At 56.1% G+C, this 18,178-nt stretch overlaps 1 protein-coding gene across 2 annotated transcripts in view; it reads left to right on the top strand.

Annotated features, from left to right (window-relative positions):
* The window catches only part of ITPR3 (inositol 1,4,5-trisphosphate receptor type 3), a 44,442-nt gene that overhangs the window by 21,216 nt on the left and 5,048 nt on the right, over nucleotides 1-18,178 (top strand). Inside the window, exons 15-53 of one of the 2 annotated variants that reach the window (XM_026864441.1) lie at nucleotides 61-222; nucleotides 368-540; nucleotides 659-778; nucleotides 941-1,123; nucleotides 1,208-1,459; nucleotides 1,726-1,870; nucleotides 2,025-2,172; nucleotides 2,479-2,675; nucleotides 2,826-2,955; nucleotides 3,240-3,297; nucleotides 3,507-3,672; nucleotides 3,837-4,001; nucleotides 4,217-4,285; nucleotides 4,737-4,862; nucleotides 5,037-5,159; nucleotides 5,343-5,543; nucleotides 5,899-6,150; nucleotides 6,244-6,369; nucleotides 6,637-6,762; nucleotides 6,881-7,001; nucleotides 7,747-7,931; nucleotides 8,068-8,216; nucleotides 8,397-8,505; nucleotides 8,647-8,737; nucleotides 8,969-9,138; nucleotides 9,838-10,012; nucleotides 10,095-10,279; nucleotides 10,626-10,826; nucleotides 11,235-11,345; nucleotides 11,634-11,729; nucleotides 11,986-12,087; nucleotides 12,346-12,432; nucleotides 13,113-13,223; nucleotides 13,737-13,929; nucleotides 14,925-15,050; nucleotides 16,006-16,178; nucleotides 16,289-16,453; nucleotides 16,946-17,138; nucleotides 17,652-17,747. In XM_026864441.1, coding sequence (XP_026720242.1) covers nucleotides 61-222; nucleotides 368-540; nucleotides 659-778; nucleotides 941-1,123; nucleotides 1,208-1,459; nucleotides 1,726-1,870; nucleotides 2,025-2,172; nucleotides 2,479-2,675; nucleotides 2,826-2,955; nucleotides 3,240-3,297; nucleotides 3,507-3,672; nucleotides 3,837-4,001; nucleotides 4,217-4,285; nucleotides 4,737-4,862; nucleotides 5,037-5,159; nucleotides 5,343-5,543; nucleotides 5,899-6,150; nucleotides 6,244-6,369; nucleotides 6,637-6,762; nucleotides 6,881-7,001; nucleotides 7,747-7,931; nucleotides 8,068-8,216; nucleotides 8,397-8,505; nucleotides 8,647-8,737; nucleotides 8,969-9,138; nucleotides 9,838-10,012; nucleotides 10,095-10,279; nucleotides 10,626-10,826; nucleotides 11,235-11,345; nucleotides 11,634-11,729; nucleotides 11,986-12,087; nucleotides 12,346-12,432; nucleotides 13,113-13,223; nucleotides 13,737-13,929; nucleotides 14,925-15,050; nucleotides 16,006-16,178; nucleotides 16,289-16,453; nucleotides 16,946-17,138; nucleotides 17,652-17,747 — 5,761 coding nt within the window. Of the gene's footprint in view, nucleotides 1-60; nucleotides 223-367; nucleotides 541-637; nucleotides 779-940; nucleotides 1,124-1,207; nucleotides 1,460-1,725; nucleotides 1,871-2,024; nucleotides 2,173-2,478; nucleotides 2,676-2,825; nucleotides 2,956-3,239; nucleotides 3,298-3,506; nucleotides 3,673-3,836; nucleotides 4,002-4,216; nucleotides 4,286-4,736; nucleotides 4,863-5,036; nucleotides 5,160-5,342; nucleotides 5,544-5,898; nucleotides 6,151-6,243; nucleotides 6,370-6,636; nucleotides 6,763-6,880; nucleotides 7,002-7,746; nucleotides 7,932-8,067; nucleotides 8,217-8,396; nucleotides 8,506-8,646; nucleotides 8,738-8,968; nucleotides 9,139-9,837; nucleotides 10,013-10,094; nucleotides 10,280-10,625; nucleotides 10,827-11,234; nucleotides 11,346-11,633; nucleotides 11,730-11,985; nucleotides 12,088-12,345; nucleotides 12,433-13,112; nucleotides 13,224-13,736; nucleotides 13,930-14,924; nucleotides 15,051-16,005; nucleotides 16,179-16,288; nucleotides 16,454-16,945; nucleotides 17,139-17,651; nucleotides 17,748-18,178 lie in introns of both variants that reach the window. The other variant, XM_026864440.1, reaches the window with a different exon arrangement.

Raw genomic sequence — 18,178 nt, 5'->3', positions numbered from 1 at the left:
GTGCATAGGGGTGATGGTGAGGAGGGGGTCACAACATTTATCATCTCTGCTTTTGGGCAGATCTTTGGGATCCTGAAAGCCCCCTTCAAGGACAAGGGCGGGGAAGGGCCCCTGGTGCGTCTGGAAGAGCTGTCAGACCAGAAGAATGCTCCCTACCAGTACATGTTTCGGCTGTGCTACCGCGTGCTCCGGCACTCCCAGGAGGACTATCGCAAGAACCAGGTGCATGGGGGGTGACGGGGGGAGCCCCCCATCCCACCACGTGTTGCAAAGCCCTGAGGGGCTGCCGAGGTCTCGGTGGGACAGGGGGGCATTGCCAGACTCAGCACCCAGCCCCATGGGCTCACCACCTCTCTGCCCACTCCAGGAGCACATTGCCAAGCAGTTTGGCATGATGCAGTCCCAGATTGGCTACGACATCCTGGCTGAGGACACCATCACGGCCCTGCTGCACAACAACCGCAAGCTGCTGGAGAAGCACATCACGAAGACGGAGGTGGAGACTTTCGTCAGCCTGGTGCGCAAGAACCGCGAGCCACGGTGCGTGTCCGGAAAGGCCCCATCCCAACGGACTTTGTGCTGCGTGATGGGTGGCAATGGGCCTCGACCAGAGGTGGAGAGAGCCCCCCTTTCACAGCGAGCTGTCTCTGCTCTGTAGGTTTTTGGACTACCTCTCAGACCTGTGCGTGTCCAACCACATTGCCATCCCCGTCACCCAGGAGCTGATCTGCAAGTGCGTGCTGGACTCAAAGAACAGCGACATCCTCATCAAAACGGAGTGAGTAGCCAAGGGGAAAGGTTGTCCACATTCAGGGTTTGATGCCTGGTCCTGCCTTCCACCGGCTCCCACGGTGCCCTGGTAAAACCCCCGTCACCCCTTGAGGTGCAGCTGCTTCCCATCCACAGGAGCATCTCCAGTTTTACCCCTTTCCTGTCCTAGGCTGAGGCCAGTGAAGGAGATGTCCCAGACCCATGAGTACCTGAGCATCGAGTACTCAGAGGAGGAGGTCTGGCTCACCTGGACAGACAAGAACAATGACCACCATGAGAAAAGCATCCGGCAGCTGGCGCAGGAGGCCCGGGCTGGCAATGCTCACGATGAGAACGTCCTCAGCTACTACAGGTGATGATCTCAGAGCATCTCCTCCACAGGGGAGGGTGTAAGGGTTGCGTGGCCTCACTCCCTCTCCCCCTCATCCCTGGGCAGGTACCAGCTGAAGCTCTTTGCCCGCATGTGTCTGGATCGCCAGTACTTGGCCATCAAGGAGATCTCCCAGCAGCTGGGTGTGGACCTGATCTTCCTCTGCATGGCGGATGAGATGCTGCCCTTCGATCTCCGGGCGTCCTTCTGCCACCTCATGTTGCACGTGCACGTGGACAGGGACCCCCAGGAGCTGGTGATGCCCGTGAAGTTTGCAAGGCTCTGGACCGAGATCCCCACAGCCATCACGATCAAAGAGTGAGACACACTGGGGCTCGCAGCAGCTCCGGGGGTCAGGGCAGGAGGTGGGATCTGGTAGGGGCTGGCTTGGCTTTATCAGGGGCTGGGAGGGGGGAATTTGTGGACTGACTTTGGTAGGTCTCAGCCTTCAGAAGGAAGGTCATGAATCACGAGCATCACTTCTGGCTGTGGTGGCTCAGCAGCTGCCTGGACTGTGCTGCTTCCAGGCTGGATGCGAGGAGACTCGGTGCCATCCATCTCACCCCCACCATCTTCCCTCGCAGCTACGACTCCAACCTCAACGTCTCACGCGATGACAAGAAGAACAAATTTGCCAGCACCATGGAGTTCGTGGAGGACTACCTCAACAATGTGGTGAGCGAGGCGGTGCCCTTTGCCAACGAGGAGAAGAACAAGCTCACCTTCGAGGTGCGAGTCCTGCCGGTGTCACTAGCGCGCTGCAGGATGGCTGTGACTGCCTCTGCAGTGAGGGTGGCTGTGCTGGCATCCCTCTCCTCCATGTTTGCCTCTCCTGCTCAGCCCCGAGCACGGCGAGGTCTGGAGTTGCCTTGTCCTTCCCCAGGTCGTCAGCCTTGCCCACAACCTCATCTACTTCGGCTTCTACAGCTTCAGCGAGCTGCTGCGCCTGACACGGACGCTGCTGGGCATCATCGACTGCGTCCAAAACCCCCAGCTGATGATGCAGGCGGTCTACAACGACGAGGTGACGGGTGAGTCCCTGCTCTGTAATCAGGCATGGTCCTTCAGGAGGGTGTTTTCCATGGTCTGCCCAGTGCTTTCCAGTTTTGGCTGCAAGAAAACAAGCCACTGTTTTTCTGTCACGGAAGCTTTGGCTGGCTCTGTGCTGGGAGACAGGAGGTGTTGAGTCCTTGGCCGTGCCAGAGAAATGGCCAGTCCCTCCTACTCATTCTCTCATTAATACCTACAGCATTTTCCAGTCTAAGTGGGTTCTGTTGGTCCTCTGCCACTTCCCTCTTCATCTGCATTAACTCTGCCTACTGTGGCTGCCTCTGTAGGGAAGAACGTGCGGAGGTCAATCCAGGGTGTTGGGCAGATGATGTCCACCATGGTGCTGAGCAGGAAACAGTCCATCTTCAGCCCCCCGAGCCTCAGTGCTGGGTCTGCCCCAGAGCAAGTGGACAGAGGGAGAAGCATTGAGAACGAAAACATTGTGGTGATGGAGACCAAGCTGAAGATCCTGGAGATCTTGCAGGTTGGAGCTGGTGGGGAGGGAGAAGCATTGTGTCGCTGCGGGTGGGACCTGTGGGATGGGGTGGTGTGGGGAAGACATGGTTTTCTGATGCAGAGAGACAGCTGGCATGAGGGGGGCACTTACTTTTGCTTTCTTCTTTGCTGCCACCAGTTCATCCTGAACGTGCGGCTGGACTACAGGATTTCCTACCTGCTTTCTGTCTTCAAGAAGGAGTTTGTGGAAGTCTACCCCATGCAGGACAGTGCGGCCGATGGGACGGCTCCAGCCTTTGACTCCACAAGTAACTCTTCCACTTTGCTCCTGGTCCACCTTCAACTCAGCAAACCCCACGGGCTGGGGACATGCAGGCGGTGATGGCAGCTCCAGCAGCTCTCCACCCACTGCTGCTGTTGGCAGGGAGCATGGGGGGGGATTGGAGGTTGTGAAGATGGGATGAAGTGTCCTGTGTCCATTGTGGATGCTCAGAGCAGGGGCCAGGGAGCTGAGTTGGTTCCTGTGGGGTTTCTGCCAATGCACAGGGATCACGTTGGCTGCCCCTTTCACCTCCCTTTCCTCTCCCTTCAGCTGCAGCCATGAACCTGGACCGGATTGGCGAGCACGCAGAAGCCATGTTCGGTGTGGGGTGAGTCCCTGCCCCCTCCGGTGCATAGTTAGCCTGGCCATAGGGCTCTTCCTCTCCTGTCCATACTGCCGGGGCTGAAAGCTGCAGGTGATGAGGAAGATGAGGCTCTAAAGGCTAAAGCATCTGTCCCCATCAGCCCTGAGGGGTGGCTGAGTGCATGCAAGCTCCCACGTGGCTACTAACACCAAGCGCTTTCGTCCTGGCTTCAGGAAGACGAGCAGCATGTTAGAGGTGGATGACGAGGGAGGGAGGATGTTTCTGCGGGTGCTGATCCACCTGACGATGCACGACTACCCACCGCTCATCTCCGGCTCCCTGCAGCTCCTCTTCAAGCACTTCAGCCAGAGGCAGGAGGTCTTGCACACCTTCAAGCAGGTAACCCTGGTGGGACGCTGCTCTGGAGCACCTCTAAGCCCATGCTTGGCTGTGGGTGCAAGACATGGGATAGGTCCTGACCCCTTTCCTTGGGAGGGAGGTCTGGGAGAGGAGCAAAATGGGGTTTGTGCCCAAACTGGAAAGCCCTGGGAATGTCGCTGCAGGTTCAGCTCCTGATCTCAGCCCAGGATGTTGAGAACTACAAGGTGATCAAGTCGGAGCTGGACAAACTCCGCACCATGGTGGAGAAATCAGAGCTCTGGGTGGACAAGAAGGGCAGCAGCAAAGGGGACAGCACAGTGGAGGGGAACAAGAAGGAGAAGAAAGAGGTAAGAGCCCTGAGCAAGACCCTGGGAACCAGGGTGGGAGAGGAGTGGGGGGCAGAGGCGCAGCTCGCTTCACCCCAAGACCTAACACCTCTCGATGGGCCGTTCACCCTTCTCCCTGGAAGAGGAGGGTCAGGGAGGGTTTTGCAGGGTGTAGTTATGCCCCAGACTTTGGAGAGGTGCAGTGGGACCCTGAAGCTGTTTCTCTCCCCTTGCAGCATGCTGCTGATGAAGAGGTCATTGCTCCGGGAGAGAAGAGCAGCGAGAACTATCAGATAGTCAAGGGGGTAAGTGAGACCGAATCCTGTCCCAGGGCTGTTCCTGGAGGCATGGCCAGTGATATCTGCCCGGCCTGGGCTGGCACAGGTGCACCAGCAAGAAGGGAAAGGGTGAAATCATGGTGGGGATTTCCAGTGGTTCATTAGAAATGAGCTGGCTTGTTCCTGCCAGCTCAGCAAGGAGCCCTGTTACGTCTCCAGGGCTCTCGAGGAGTCTTGCACTGGGGGGACCAGAGGGGAGAGGGTTGGTGATGGGTACGAGGGCTCTCTGCCTGGCACTACAAGGAAGATTTGTGAGTGGGATGCCAAGATTTGTGAGCAATGCACAAAGCTGGGCATGCAGGGAGCACCTGGGCTTGTGGAGGGCGCATCTGGATTGCCAGCAAGCCCTCAGCACTGGTGGCCATCCTGATGGGCTCCCACGCTCAGTTCCCCTCTGCCGTGCTCCTTCTCTCCCCAGATCCTGGAGCGGCTGAATAAGATGTGTGGGGTTGGAGAGCAAGTGCGCAAGAAGCAGCAGCGCCTTCTGAAGAACATGGATGCCCACAAAGTGATGCTGGATCTGCTGCAGATCCCTTATGAGAAGGTGGGTGGGCAGAAACTGGTTGATCCTGAAGTGCCCAGGGCAAGGGGTGGGGGATGGAGGAAACCCCCTGTATGGCTGGGTCCTGCAGCTGGGTAGGGCAGGGGGGGCAGCAGCCTGCTGCTTCTCCCCATCCCTCGCCAACTCTGGGTATTTCTCTTCTCTGCCCTTCCTCAGGGTGATGCCAAGATGATGGAGATCCTGAAGTTCACCCACCAGTTCCTGCAGAAGTTTTGTGCTGGCAATCAGGAAAACCAGGCCCTGCTGCACAAACACCTCAACCTGTTCCTGACCCCGGGGGTAAGGAGAGGGGACCAAAGGGCAGTCACAGGCAGCAGCACAGGGAGAGACTTCAGTACGTGGGGCTGAGAGCAGGAGATACAAAAGCCAGGAGAAGACCCCGGGAGAGGAAGGATCAGTGCAGGAGGAGTGAAGCTCTTCCCCTCAGCCCCCCAGCCTCACTCATCTCCCCTGGTCCCGCAGCTCCTGGAGGCTGAGACGATGCAGCACATCTTCCTCAACAACTACCAGCTCTGCTCAGAGATCAACGAGACGGTGCCGCAGCACTTCATCCACTGCGTGGCCACCCATGGCCGCCACGTGCAGTACCTTGACTTCCTGCACACCATCATCAAGGCCGAGGGCAAGTACGTCAAGAAGTGCCAGGACATGATCATGACCGAGGTGAGCACCTCTCCCCCCAGCCTGTGGGGCTTGAGTGTAGCAGGGCATGGCTCCTGGGAGGTGCACAGTTGGCTTCTTCCTTGAGGAAGAGCCTTCCCGGCCATGCTGGCTTCTCCCTGGAGCAGGAATCATCTCCAGAAGCTTAATGCAAGGTCCAGTAACCATCTTGGAGTATCACAAACTGTGATTTTTTGATTTCACTGCGAATGCCTGGTTTTCCCTGTGAATGCACAACTCTTTCACCCTTCGCCGCCTGCTGCCTCTCATTGCCCCACTGCAGAGGACACCGTTTTCTGCCTTGCAAGGTTTCTGACCCTCCTTCTCTGGAGTGGTGACCACTGACCCTTCCCTGCAGCTCACCAACGCCGGGGACGATGTGGTGGTTTTCTACAACGACAAGGCTTCCCTGGCCACCCTTCTGGAGATGATGACAGCAGCCAGGGATGGGGTGGAGGAGAACAGCCCGCTGATGTACCACATCTCACTGGTGGATCTGCTGGCTGCCTGCGCCGAGGGCAAGAACGTCTACACGGAGATCAAGTGCACGTCCCTGCTGCCCTTGGAGGACGTGGTGCGGGTGGTGACACATGAGGATTGCATCACGGAGGTACAGGGTGCCCAGCGAGGGGGGTGCCGGAAGCTTTGCATTGATTTCCTTCTCCTGATGGTGCCTGTGCCCCCACCCCTCCCTTCTCGACAGGTGAAGATGGCCTACGTGAACTTCGTCAACCACTGCTATGTGGACACGGAGGTGGAGATGAAGGAGATCTACACCAGCAACCATATCTGGACTCTCTTTGAGAACTTCACCCTGGACATGGCCCGGGTGTGTGGGGAAGGTTGGGTGGGAGGGACACGGCAGCGATTGCTGCTGTATTGGATGGGGACAGGTTGGTGTCACTGAGGGTCCCTCAAAGCCTGGGGAGCCAGACGTGGGGCACTAGGGACTGAGGAGCAGTCAGAGGTCTCTGGTGTAGACCCAAGAGCTGCATCACGGGCCACATCCTTCAGCTCAACCAGGTCCCAGCAGCACTGGGCAGGATGCATGCTCACCTCGCTCTGGTCCCATCAGCATCCTCCCTTCTCCTCACAGATGTGCAAGAAGCGAGAGAAACGCCTGCCAGACCCTACACTGGAGAAGTACGTGCTGACGGTGGTGCTGGACACCATCAACGCGTTCTTCAGCTCCCCCTTCTCGGAGAACAGCACCTCGCTGCAGGTAATAAGGTGCTGCATGGACAGGCCGTGGCTGTGGGAGGAAAGCAGCTCATCGAGCCTCCCCAAAACAAGGTCTGGACACATGATACACTGATACATCCCTGCTTGTTCTCCTTCAGACCCACCAGACCATTGTGGTGCAGCTTCTCCAGTCCACCATGAGGCTGCTGGAGTGTCCCTGGCTGCAGCAGCAGCACAAGAGCTCGGTGGAAGCCTGTATCCGCACGCTGGCCATGGTCGGTAAGGAGCTGTGCCAGGGTGATGCTCTCCTGCCCACCAACCAGGAGGTCACAGCCACCCTTGGCTGCCTCTGCTCCAGCAGCGAGCCAGAGCCATCGTCCCTCCTGCAGGTCTTGGCAGGGTGCCCTGGCAAGAAGCTGCCAGCCGGGGATGGGGAGGTTTGGCCCTGGGATGTGGGGTTTTTTTGAGCTACATCTTTGGGTGTGACCAGGGTGGCGTGGGGATGACCGAAGCCTGGGCTTGGTTGGGAGATCCCTGGTGTGTCCCTGCTGGTGAAGGGCCTGGAAGCAAAGCCAGCATTTAGGGTGGTTTTCCCTCGCCAGGACTTTGCCCTCAATCTGCTTGTGGCTGCCTGACTCAGGACAAGGGTTGTTAGCACTGAGTCACTGTGTGGAAAGGCTTACTCGGTGGTTAGACACTGGGTGGGGATTTCTCTTTGTAATTTGAGGCAGGGTGCTTACAACATTTCCATGCTGGGCTTTCCCAACCAAAAACTTGAGGTGGTGCCTCTTCCCATCCTCCATTGGGCTGGGGGCAATGTTATGCTGCAGTGGAGGGGGATGGATGGATGGAAATACTCCACCCCTCACTAGCCTGGAGGAGTTTAATCTTGTATTTAACACAAATCTCTGCTGCAAATGAAGAGCTGGTGAAGGGGTGCCCGGCCCTTGTCAGCGTGGTAGGACCCAGCTGATGGGGTGGGCTGGGTCGTGGCTGTCCCCAACCCCATCTCCATCTCCTGCAGCCAAGAGCCGCTCCATCGCACTGCCCATGGACCTGGATGCCCACGTCAGCTCCTTGCTCAACAGCAGCTCCACCAGCACCGTGCAGAGGAACACGTCTAGCTACAAGACAGCCACCCGGACCTTCCCCCGCGTCTCCACCACCCCCAACCAGTGGGACTACAAGAACATCATAGAGAAGCTGCAGGTACGGGGCAGGGAAGCAGCAGTGGCGTGGGTCAGTGCATGATAGCGAGAAGGTGCTGGCATTGCAGGAGTCGCTCTCCCATGCTCGTGTCTCTTAAGCATGTGCTGGCCCTGAAGGTGTGTGCTGTGACTTGTAGGACATCATCAACGCCCTTGAGGATCGTTTGAAACCGCTGGTGGAGGCTGAGCTGTCTGTCCTGGTGGATGTCCTCCACCGGCCAGAGCTGCTTTTCATGGAGGGGACAGAAGCGTTTCAGCGATGCGAGAGCGGAGGTTTCCTGTCCAAGTGAGGATGTTTTGTGGTTGCCCAGGGATTGCTGGGAGCGCTGGGAAGGGCTGGTGGCCTTCATCCTTTATGGGATGTGCATCCTAGTGTGTTCCTGCAGCCTGGAGGGATGGTGGGGACGGTTCCCTCAGGGACCCCCTTGTCCCTCTCGGCTGTGTGACAGTGGCTCTGCTGTGCCAGGCTGGTGCAACACACCAAGGACCTCATGGAGACGGAGGAGAAGCTGTGCATCAAGGTGCTGAGGACGCTGCAGCAGATGCTGGTGAAGAGGAACAAATATGGCGAGAGGGTGAGCGCCGTGGTCCCACAGCACGGCCCCAGCCCTGCTCCCCATCCGTGCTGGCAGTGCCCGTCCCGCTGCAGCCCACAGGTGCTCAGCCTTGTTCCGCTCTAGCGTTGGGAGACTCATGACGTTTATTTGTCTTGGCAGGGCAACCTGCTGCGGAAAATGCTCCTGAACAATTACCTGCAGAACAAGAAGTCCAGCTCCAAAGGGGAAATCGTGGATGCTGCTGGGGGAGGTGAGTGTTCCCCTCCTGCGCCTTCTCTGTCTCTCCGCGCTGCTCACACACACCTTGAATTTCTGGCTCCCGAGCCCTGATAGGATCAGCTCTGTCACTGGTTTCCATGCTTCCACCTCCATGGGAATAAAGGATTTGTGGAGGTGAAGGGATGGGACTGAGACACAGTGATCTAGCTGTGCTCATTCTGCACCACCGCAGCATCACATCCATCCCTGTCCTCCTGTGCAGGCCAAGACCAGGACTGGTCCGCTATCGCTGCTGTCCAGTGCCGGCTGGACCGAGAAGGGGCCACCAAGTTGGTGGCTGACCTCATCATGAACACAAAGAATGAGAAGATCTTCCAAGAGAGCATCCTGCTCGCCATCCGGCTGCTGGATGGAGGCAACACCGAGATCCAGGTGCTGAGCCCCGGCTGCGCAGTTGGCGCCTGTCCCAGGGGGTTGGGCAGCCGCGGTTTGATGTGTGCAGGGTGACCGCCCCAGCACTTGGGAGACGGGGGCGCAGGGCAGTCCTCTGTCCTGGGCTGGCCCCTGGGCAGCAGGTGTTGCAAAAATACTGTTTGGTTGCATGTGTTTGTTGGCCATCCAGAGGGAGAACTGCAGAAATCTGCCTGGGTTTGAGTTTTCCAGCTCTGTGGCTGGATTGAGCTTGAGGTCTGGATGCTGAGAAAGGGGCAGCTTGTTGCGTGTTGTTTCTGGAGTAATGCTGATGCCCTCTGCCGGGTATTGTTAAAATGGCTCAGGGCTGCAGCTCTTGGGTGACAACTTGCGGGTTATCTTGAATCCTTTATCACAGGGAAGCCGAAAAATAGTACATGCAAATAACAGTCGGGTTCCAGGGCTGGAGCTGCTGGAATCACTGCTGCCTCTGTCTCTAACACTGCTTAGAGTAAAGGAGAGCACAGTGGCTGGGGACAATCCACCCCTGCAAATACAAGAGGACTGTGATGTCCAGGGCCACTGCATGGAAATAAACCTGACCACCAGGTTATCTCAGACAAGGTCTTGAGTGCTGGAGGCTGCCAAACCAGAGGGGCAGGCAAGGATGGTTTGGACCCCGTGGTGGAGACTTGAACCGACTGTCCTCCCTCCTCCCAGAAATCCTTTTACAACCTCATGACGAGCGACAAGAAATCGGAGAAATTCTTCAAAGTTTTGCACGACCGGATGAAGAAGGCGCAGCAGGAGACCAAGTCTACGGTGTCTGTGAACATGAGTGACATCGGGAACAAGCCCCGTGAGGACAAAGACGAACCTGACCCTGGCACCAAAGGTACGAGGCCGTGTCCCCTTGGTAGAGCCACCGTCTGTCTCGTTGGATGGCCCAGTGTTAACGAGGTTGGATTGCCCTCTAGGACGAGGAGACACCTTCCTGATGCCCGGCACCCCCTCCCGATACCCGATGGCCATAGGGTTTCGGAAGGGCCACGACACTGGGGAGCAGGGCCAGAACAATGAAATGGGGGTGACAGTCCTGATCATGGAGCCGATCCTGCGATTCCTGCAACTGCTCTGCGAGAACCACAACAGGGACCTGCAGGTTGGTTATGGGGGCTGCTGGGCTCTGGGGTGTGGGAAGGCTGAGCTCTGCCCTAATTTGGTCCAGAAAGCCATTTCACCAGCCACTCTGTGCCTCAGTTTCCCCATCTGCAAAAGCACCATCCCTTACGGGTAACTTTTGGTGTTGTGGAAGGAGCCGTTCATGACACAACTGTGTCCGTGGGACTGAGTGCTGCTCTCGGAGGTCTGTACGTGACAGGGGTGGCCCCAGCCCAATTTTCCATCGAACTGCAGCTGGAGGGGATGTTGGGAGGGGGATCAGGACTGCCCCCACCCCCGTCAGAGTGATGCTGCTCAGCCCTGTAACTGCAGGCTTTGCTCGACAGAACTTCCTCCGGTGCCAGAACAACAAAACCAACTACAACCTGGTGTGCGAGACGCTGCAGTTCCTTGACATCATGTGCGGCAGCACCACGGGGGGGCTGGGGCTGCTGGGCCTCTACATCAACGAGTACAACGTGGCCCTCATCACCCAGACCCTGGAGACCCTGACCGAGTACTGCCAAGGGCCCTGCCACGAGAACCAGGTCTGGGGGTATCCCCGCAGGTCTGGGTCATTCCTGGCGTGCTGATCAGGGACGCCCAAGGGAGGATCTGGGGGGGACGCGTGGGAAAGCAGCAGGGACAGGGCCAGCTTTTGGTTTCAGGGTGTGAACAGGAGCAGAATGTGGACAGCAGAGGATGCCAGGATGCACAGGGATGCTGCACGGGTTACGAGCTACTGCTGGGCTAGATAATAGGGTGATGCAAAAGGGGATAAATAATATAGTGCTGCAAACGGTGCCCTTTCTGGGGAGACAGGGGGTTTGGGGCTCCTGGGGTGATCAGGCAGGGTCAGTGCTGTAGGCAGGGTGCTCTGTCAGACCTGTGCTGTGTTGGAGGGTGAAGCTGGGAGGACTGGCACCGTGGGATAACACACTGCATTGCTCCCCCAGAGCTGCATCGTGACCCACGAGTCCAATGGGATCGACATCATCACAGCCCTCATCCTTAATGACATCAGCCCCCTCTGCAAGTACCGGATGGACCTGGTCCTGCAGCTGAAGGTGGGCAGAGCCTCAGGCTAGGATGTGTGTGTGCATCACTGCAGGGGCTTGCTGGCCCAGCCATGGGGTGAGCTGTGGGGTGAGGGGGCAGCTGTAGTGGGAACTGAGCGTGTGTCAGGTCCTCGAGTGTGGGAGCATGTGGGCTTGGTGGGACAGAGCTGGTGCATCTCCACCGTGAGAGGCTCAGACGCCTCTAGCATGGGGAAGTTACAGCTGAGCAGAGCACAGGGGGGTTTCTGCCCACTCTGCCCTGGGCAGAGACAGGGCACAGCAAGGGCTTCTCACCAGGACAACGCCTCCAAGCTCCTCTTGGCCCTCATGGAGAGCAGACACGACAGCGAAAACGCCGAGCGGATCCTCATCAGCCTCCGCCCGCAGGAACTGGTAAGGGCTGACAGTGAAACAGCCCCACTGAGCCCCCAGCCTCTCCCCTGGCCCATTGCTGGGTCTCTCCTGCCTGTGGATGCTGATGCAGTTCCTGGTTTGCAATCCAGTAACCATCTCACCTGCCGTGCTGCTGGTCCCCACCTTCTGCACGAGCATCCTTACCTAACGCTTTTCCCAGAGCCATTCGTGGCCAGAGGAGGAAAATGAGGCAAGGAGAAGGGGAGAAGCTCACTGTTCCTCTGCTGCCTTTCAGGTTGATGTGATTAAGAAAGCCTATCTGCAGGAGGAGGAGTGTGAAAACGCCGAGGTTTCCCCCCGGGAAGTCGGCCACAACATTTATATACTGGCGCTGCAGGTACGGAGCTGTGACAGCAGGGTCCCTGCCAGGCTGGGCTCCCCGTGCCGTGCTGGGCTCCCACTCACTGACTTGCACATTTTTCCCTCTATATTTATGTAGTTTCCTCAGCCAGGCTGGCCTCCTCGGGGAGGCATGGCTGGGAAATGTGCTTTTGGCTCCCATGAAAAGCCAGCCCCCGGCTTGCCGGCCCTCCCGCTCCCGCCGGTGGCTGCTCGCCAGCCTGCGCTCACCCGGCTATCGCTGTTCCTCTTCCAGCTGTCCCGACACAACAAGTCTCTGCAGCAGCTCCTGAAGCCGGTGAAACGGATCCAGGAGGAGGAGGAGGAGGGCATCTCATCCATGGTATGGAGGGAATGGAGGCAGAGCCCCCACAGTCCACCCTGACCCCGAGCAGGGACTGCAAAGGGTTGCTTCTCGCACCCTCGCCGAGTCACCCTGGATTTTGCTGTTTAAGATTTGATGGGTTTTGGTATTCCCCAGGTTGACTAAAGAAAGAAAGACTGATCAGTGCCCTTGTAGCCCAAACTACAAGCCCAAAGGCATGTGCCCCTTTTCTAGCCAAGCCATGGAGAGCTGTGTTTGCAGGGCTCCCCAAGGAGGGCTCAGCCGTGATGTCCAGCTCACTGCAGGGACAGGCTGGTGGCCTTGATGAGGCCCTACTGGTACCTGCTTTTTCCCCTTCTCTTCAGAAAAGGAAAGGCAGAATCCTTTGCTGTCATTTCTTGTCTATGTACCTTAGATCCTAAATGAGATTCAGCAGTAATACGATTTCCCTGGGGTTTTATGGGCATTGATTTGTAATTTGTGGATTAGCAGCATTTGAATGTAATTATTGCAGGGAATTGAATGTCTGTCACCTCAGGGAGGGCTTGTACCCCTTTAGGAAACTTTAATTCATTTGCTTTTCCCTGAAACCTCATCAGCTTGGGTAACTTTTGAGGAAAGCTGTTGTCAGTGCAGAGTTAGGCCTGACCTCGCAGCTGAGGCCACTCTCATCCTCTCTCCCTCTCCCCGCATCCCAGCTCAGCCTAAATAACAAGCAGCTGACACAGATGCTGAAGTCGACGGCCCCAGTCCAGGAAGAAGAGGAGGATCCGCTGGCGTATTATGAGAAACACACATCCCAGATTGAGGTGAGACGTTTTCGCTGTTGGGTTGCCAGTGTGCACATGGCCAGTGAATCCCATGTGTGCTCCAGCTGCTTCATGCCTGGTTATTCTGCACTAGGAGCCTTCCCATCCCTGTGCTGGCAAGAAGCAGACAGGCCCTTGGCTCTGCAGAGAGCTGGAGGCATTAGCCGAGCCCACGGGGAGCTGGGGAACAAGCTGCTCCCCAGGACCTTTCCTTTTTCTCCCAGCAGCAGCTGGGATGTGGCCGTTTTGGCAGCCCCGTCCCTGCCTGCCAGCGTGGATCTCCGTGCAGGTGGGCCAGCAAGGGCTCACGCACTCTCAGCTTTCCTCCAGCACAGCCAGGGCTGCCTTTGCTGGGTCGATTTGTAGCATTATAGATGAACGGTGGGGGATATTTGGATCCTGCTGGAGCGGGAGGGAGGAGGGGAAGGCACAACTGGGTCTAGGAGAGAGGAAACCAAATCCTGGCGGAGGCAGGATCTGAGGGCACCCTCCCCTTCACCCTGCTTCCTGCAGATTGTGCGCTTGGACCGGAGCATGGAGCAGATAATCTTCCCCGTGCCTGGCATCTGCGAGTTCCTCACCAAGGAGACCAAGTACCGGCTCTTCACCACCACAGAGCAGGATGAGCAAGGCAGCAAAGTCAGTGATTTCTTTGACCAGTCGTCCTTCCTCCACAACGAGATGGAATGGCAGAAGAAACTGCGGAGTAAGAGCAAACCAGACCTTCCCCTTGGGCTCCCCGCAGCCAGCACAGGCACTTGGAGTAGCCCCTGTTGTGAAACTGGGAGGCAGCCCTGCTTTGAAAGGGCTGTGAACCCTGGCAGCTGCCTGGAAATGACACCTCTGAGCTCCTTGTGCCCCTCGCTCTGTAGGGCACAGCACACACTTTGTTTGCAGGGAGCAGAGATTCTTCGAGATCCCAGGGATGCATTTCTTCCGTGACTGTTAGTGCAGTTCCTTGGTGTTTTGAAATGCATCTTACAACATGTTTGCTGGGATTACACCTGCAGGTGTTTTCCCCTGGAAAGCCCTCTCTTCATTTGCTTTCAGTTGCCTTCTCCTAAGCCAGCATCTAGCAGCTACATATGGGAAATAAAACTTGTTTCTCTGCACCCTGCAGACCTGCTTAGGTAGTTTCAGGGCTGCATCAGGATGGAAATCCTGGCTTAAAATAACAGGAGCTCAATAAAGAGTCACACTATAAAAACTGAGATGCGACTAAGGAGTGGTGTAGCAGCTCTGGAAACACTTGCAAATCCAGTCAAAACTATCTTAGGAATTCGGCAGGAAACAAGTTTCCAGTATGGATGAGAAATTGCTGGCTGGGTCTCCTCTGGGACCAAGCACCAGCACGGAAAACACAGACACTGTTGTTTTGAAGGATGTGAGTGGCGAGGCTGCAGGAGGTGGGAGATGGGGAGGAGGGGGAGAAGAGCAGAACCGATCTGCTTCCAAGGTGCCAGAGAGGTCAAAGGGCCGAGAAGTCAAGAAATGTGAGCAGTAACATTTTGAACTTGCACTCCTATTTCAGCAGATGAGGAGGGAGCTTTTATTAATGTTTTGAGGGAAGTGGGAGGCAAAGTTCCCTCCGGGCCCGCTGGCTGTGCTGAGCTGAGCCCTTCGGATGTCTGGGAGGACAAAACCTTCCCCAGTTGGCACAAGGTTGGCTGAGATTTGTGTGTCTGCCTCCTCTCCCTCCAGGCATGCCGCTGATGTACTGGTTCTCCCGCAGAATGACACTCTGGGGAAGCATTTCCTTCAACCTTGCTGTCTTCATCAACATAATCATTGCTTTCTTCTACCCCTATGTTGAAGCCACTTCCATGGGTAAGTGCCTCAGCATCTGCTGCTCCTCGAGGTGGAAGAAAAAGGGAACTTCATATGCAGGAAAACTGGTCCCCTTCCCTGTACTCCCCTCACCCTCAATCTCCTTTTGACTTCTAAAGCCCCAAGTACTTTCTGCTGCTCAAAGGAAGGGACTGAGTTAAGATTTCAGTCGCCGGCCCTCCCACTGCTTCGTTCTTAGGGAAAAGTCTCTTGTCCCTGGGCTGCGCTTTCCCTGTTTGTAAAATGGGGGAAGCAATGACAGAACACGTACCTGCTGTCAGGCAAAGCCTCCGTCACTTACGGTGGTTTTGAGATCTTGGATAGAAGATGTTAGAAAAATGTATCTTTGCAGTCAAGCATCATTTATTGAGGGGCTGGAGTGAGGGCAGAGGAGGGCATCAAAGGTGGTGAAGGGCCTGGAGAATAAATCCTGTGAGGAGCCAGTGAAGGAGCTGGGAGTGTTCAGTGTGAGGAGGAGGAGGCTGAGGGGAGCCCTCATCCCTCTCTGCAGCTCCTGACAGGACACTGCAGAGAGGCTGGGGCTGGGCTCTGCTCCCAGGGCATCAGGGACAGGACAAGAGGGAACGGCTGGAAACTGCAACAGGGGAGGGTCAGGCTGGACATGAGGGAAAAATGTTTCCCAGCAAGAGTGGTCAGCGAGTGGAACAGGCTGCCCAGGGAGCGGGGAGTCCCCATCCCTGGGGGTGTTTAAGGGCCGTTTGGATGAGCTGTGGGGGGATGTGGGGTAGGGGAGAACTTTGTAGAGTCGGGCTGAGGGTTGGACTCGATCCCAAGGGGCTTTTCCAACCTGAATGATTCTGTGATTTCTCTCTTTCTCTCCTCTGATAGTCAGCACACTGGTTTTTCTGGACAGCCTGGACAGCAGCTCAGTGTCTGATTGGCAGCAGCATTTTAATCTCATGCCATTTAGTTGCTGTGGGTCTTCTCTTCCCAGGAGTGCTGGATTCCCCACTGATCTCGCTGCTCTTCTGGATTCTGATCTGCTTCTCCATCATGGCCTTGTTCACTAAGCGCTACGGTGTCAGACCACTCCTCGTGGCACTGATCTTGCGATCGATTTATTACTTGGGGATTGGACTCACTCTGAACATACTGGGAGCTCTCAATGTAAGTTCTCCATGGGCTGGAAAAACAGCGTAGCAGCCTACACGGGAGGCTGGTCTGCATTCACAACGTGCAGCAAACCCCACTCCCTCCCATTTCTGGTTGTTCCCCAGCTGACCAACAAGATTGTGTTTGTGGTGAGCTTCGTGGGCAACCGTGGGACCTTCATCCGAGGCTACAAGGCCATGATCATGGATGTGGAATTTCTTTACCATGTTGGCTACATCCTGACAAGCGTCCTGGGACTCTTTGTGCACGAACTCTTCTACAGCATCCTGGTACAATAAATGCAGATGTTTGGGGCATGGAGGTAGTCTGTCTGCCCCGATAGAAGCTGGAAGGTTCCTGTGACACCTTCCAGGGACTGATTGATAACAGCAGTGAGAACAATTCACTGCGCTCTAATCTTTGTGTAGGCTGATCTTGCTGCCTTCCGTTGGTATCTAATGCTGTCTCTCTTCTGGTCTTTTGCTTTCTCTCTCTTTCTAATCTTTACTGTGTGCTTTATCTGGGTCAGCTGGGAGACAACGTGAGCTGGAGAGGGCAGAGGCAGGGTGCATGTGTCCTATTCTTGTCTCTCCTGCTGTGTATAAGTCACTTCATTCTTCTCTGCTTCCCTACAGTAAGCTGGGAAACTTAAATGCTTTATGTGAAAGTTAGTTAAGGTCTGCCGAGTGATCCAAGATCTCAGGATAAGAGGGGATATAGGTAGGCCAGGCATTATCAAGAAAAGCACCCCGCAGCATTTCTTTGCTCCTGGGTCCTTTCAGCTGTTTGACTTGATCTACCGTGAGGAGACCTTGTTTAATGTCATCAAAAGCGTGACGCGGAACGGGCGCTCCATCCTGCTGACAGCCCTCCTGGCTCTCATCCTCGTCTACCTCTTCTCCATCGTGGGCTTCCTGTTCCTGAAGGATGACTTCATCCTGGAGGTGGACCGGCTGCCGGACAGCAAAGCCAAAGGTTGTTCAGCCCTTGCCCTCCTTGGCTGCGGTGCTTGGGCTGGAGAGGGGCCAGGCAGAGCGTGGGTCCCCTTCTGCAGCTGGACCATTGCATGAGCCCCTGCTCCCTCCCCCTGCCAAAGCTCGCACGTGTGTCTGTGCGTGCACGCGTCGGGCTTTGTACCCTCGGTGCAAACTCCTGGGAGCACTCCTGGTTTTGGGGCTGGCACAGAAGACAGCTGCCTGTGCCGACTTAGGGACCTTGTGCGCAGGGTTTTGGGGTGAGGAGTGGTGGCAGAGAATGGGATGGGCAGCTGCTCATGAAGTTTTAGCACTGTAGAAGTCTTACTGCAACTTGAGCAAAAGATTCAAAGCCTAGAAAATGCTAGGAGAATGCAAAACGACTTTTTTTTTTTTTTTCAATAAGCTTGAAAGCTACGAGAAGAGGCAGCTGGAAAGTGCATGTGACAGCAGCGAAGAGCTTTGCTAAGGCAAGCTGATGCTCTGACAAGGCTGTTGTCTCTTTTACTTGCAGATCACCCCTTGGGGATGCAAAGGAACATGGAGACCTTCATGGAGTCATGCAGCGGTGACAAAATTAGCTGCTCTGCTGTGCCCACTGCCTTGGAAGGTAAGTGAGCTCATTAGAAAGGTTGACTTTAGTGGCAGAGGAGGTTGGCTGCCTGGTTTGTCAGGGAGCTCAGACAAATCCTAGCTCTTTCAAAGATGGAAACAACCAACCTGCTTTCTGGCACGTATTAGGCAAGAGGCCTGCAATTTTTGCACTGACCCTGGCATTAAAAAAATGTTGAAGTAGATTCAGTTTAGTCATAAAGAAAAGTGGGAGCTTCGGGAGCGCTCAGCCAAACACCTCCACAGCAAGCAGCAAGCTGGAGGAGCTGCTGGGAAGTTGCTGGTTGGGAGATCCACAACGAGCACCTGCTCCCAGGAGATGTGCCACTGCAGCAAGAGTCGGCCCCGCAGCTCTGGATTCTTTGCAATCTGTCTATGCTCTGTGGTTTTGCTTTTATTTATTTATTCTCCCCCCCCCCCAAAACCCAA

Source organism: Athene cunicularia (assembly GCF_003259725.1).
Source record: "Athene cunicularia isolate RWA chromosome 26 unlocalized genomic scaffold, athCun1 chr26_part2, whole genome shotgun sequence".
Classification (NCBI taxonomy): domain Eukaryota; kingdom Metazoa; phylum Chordata; class Aves; order Strigiformes; family Strigidae; genus Athene; species Athene cunicularia.
This window is presented reverse-complemented; position numbering and strand designations above follow the sequence as displayed.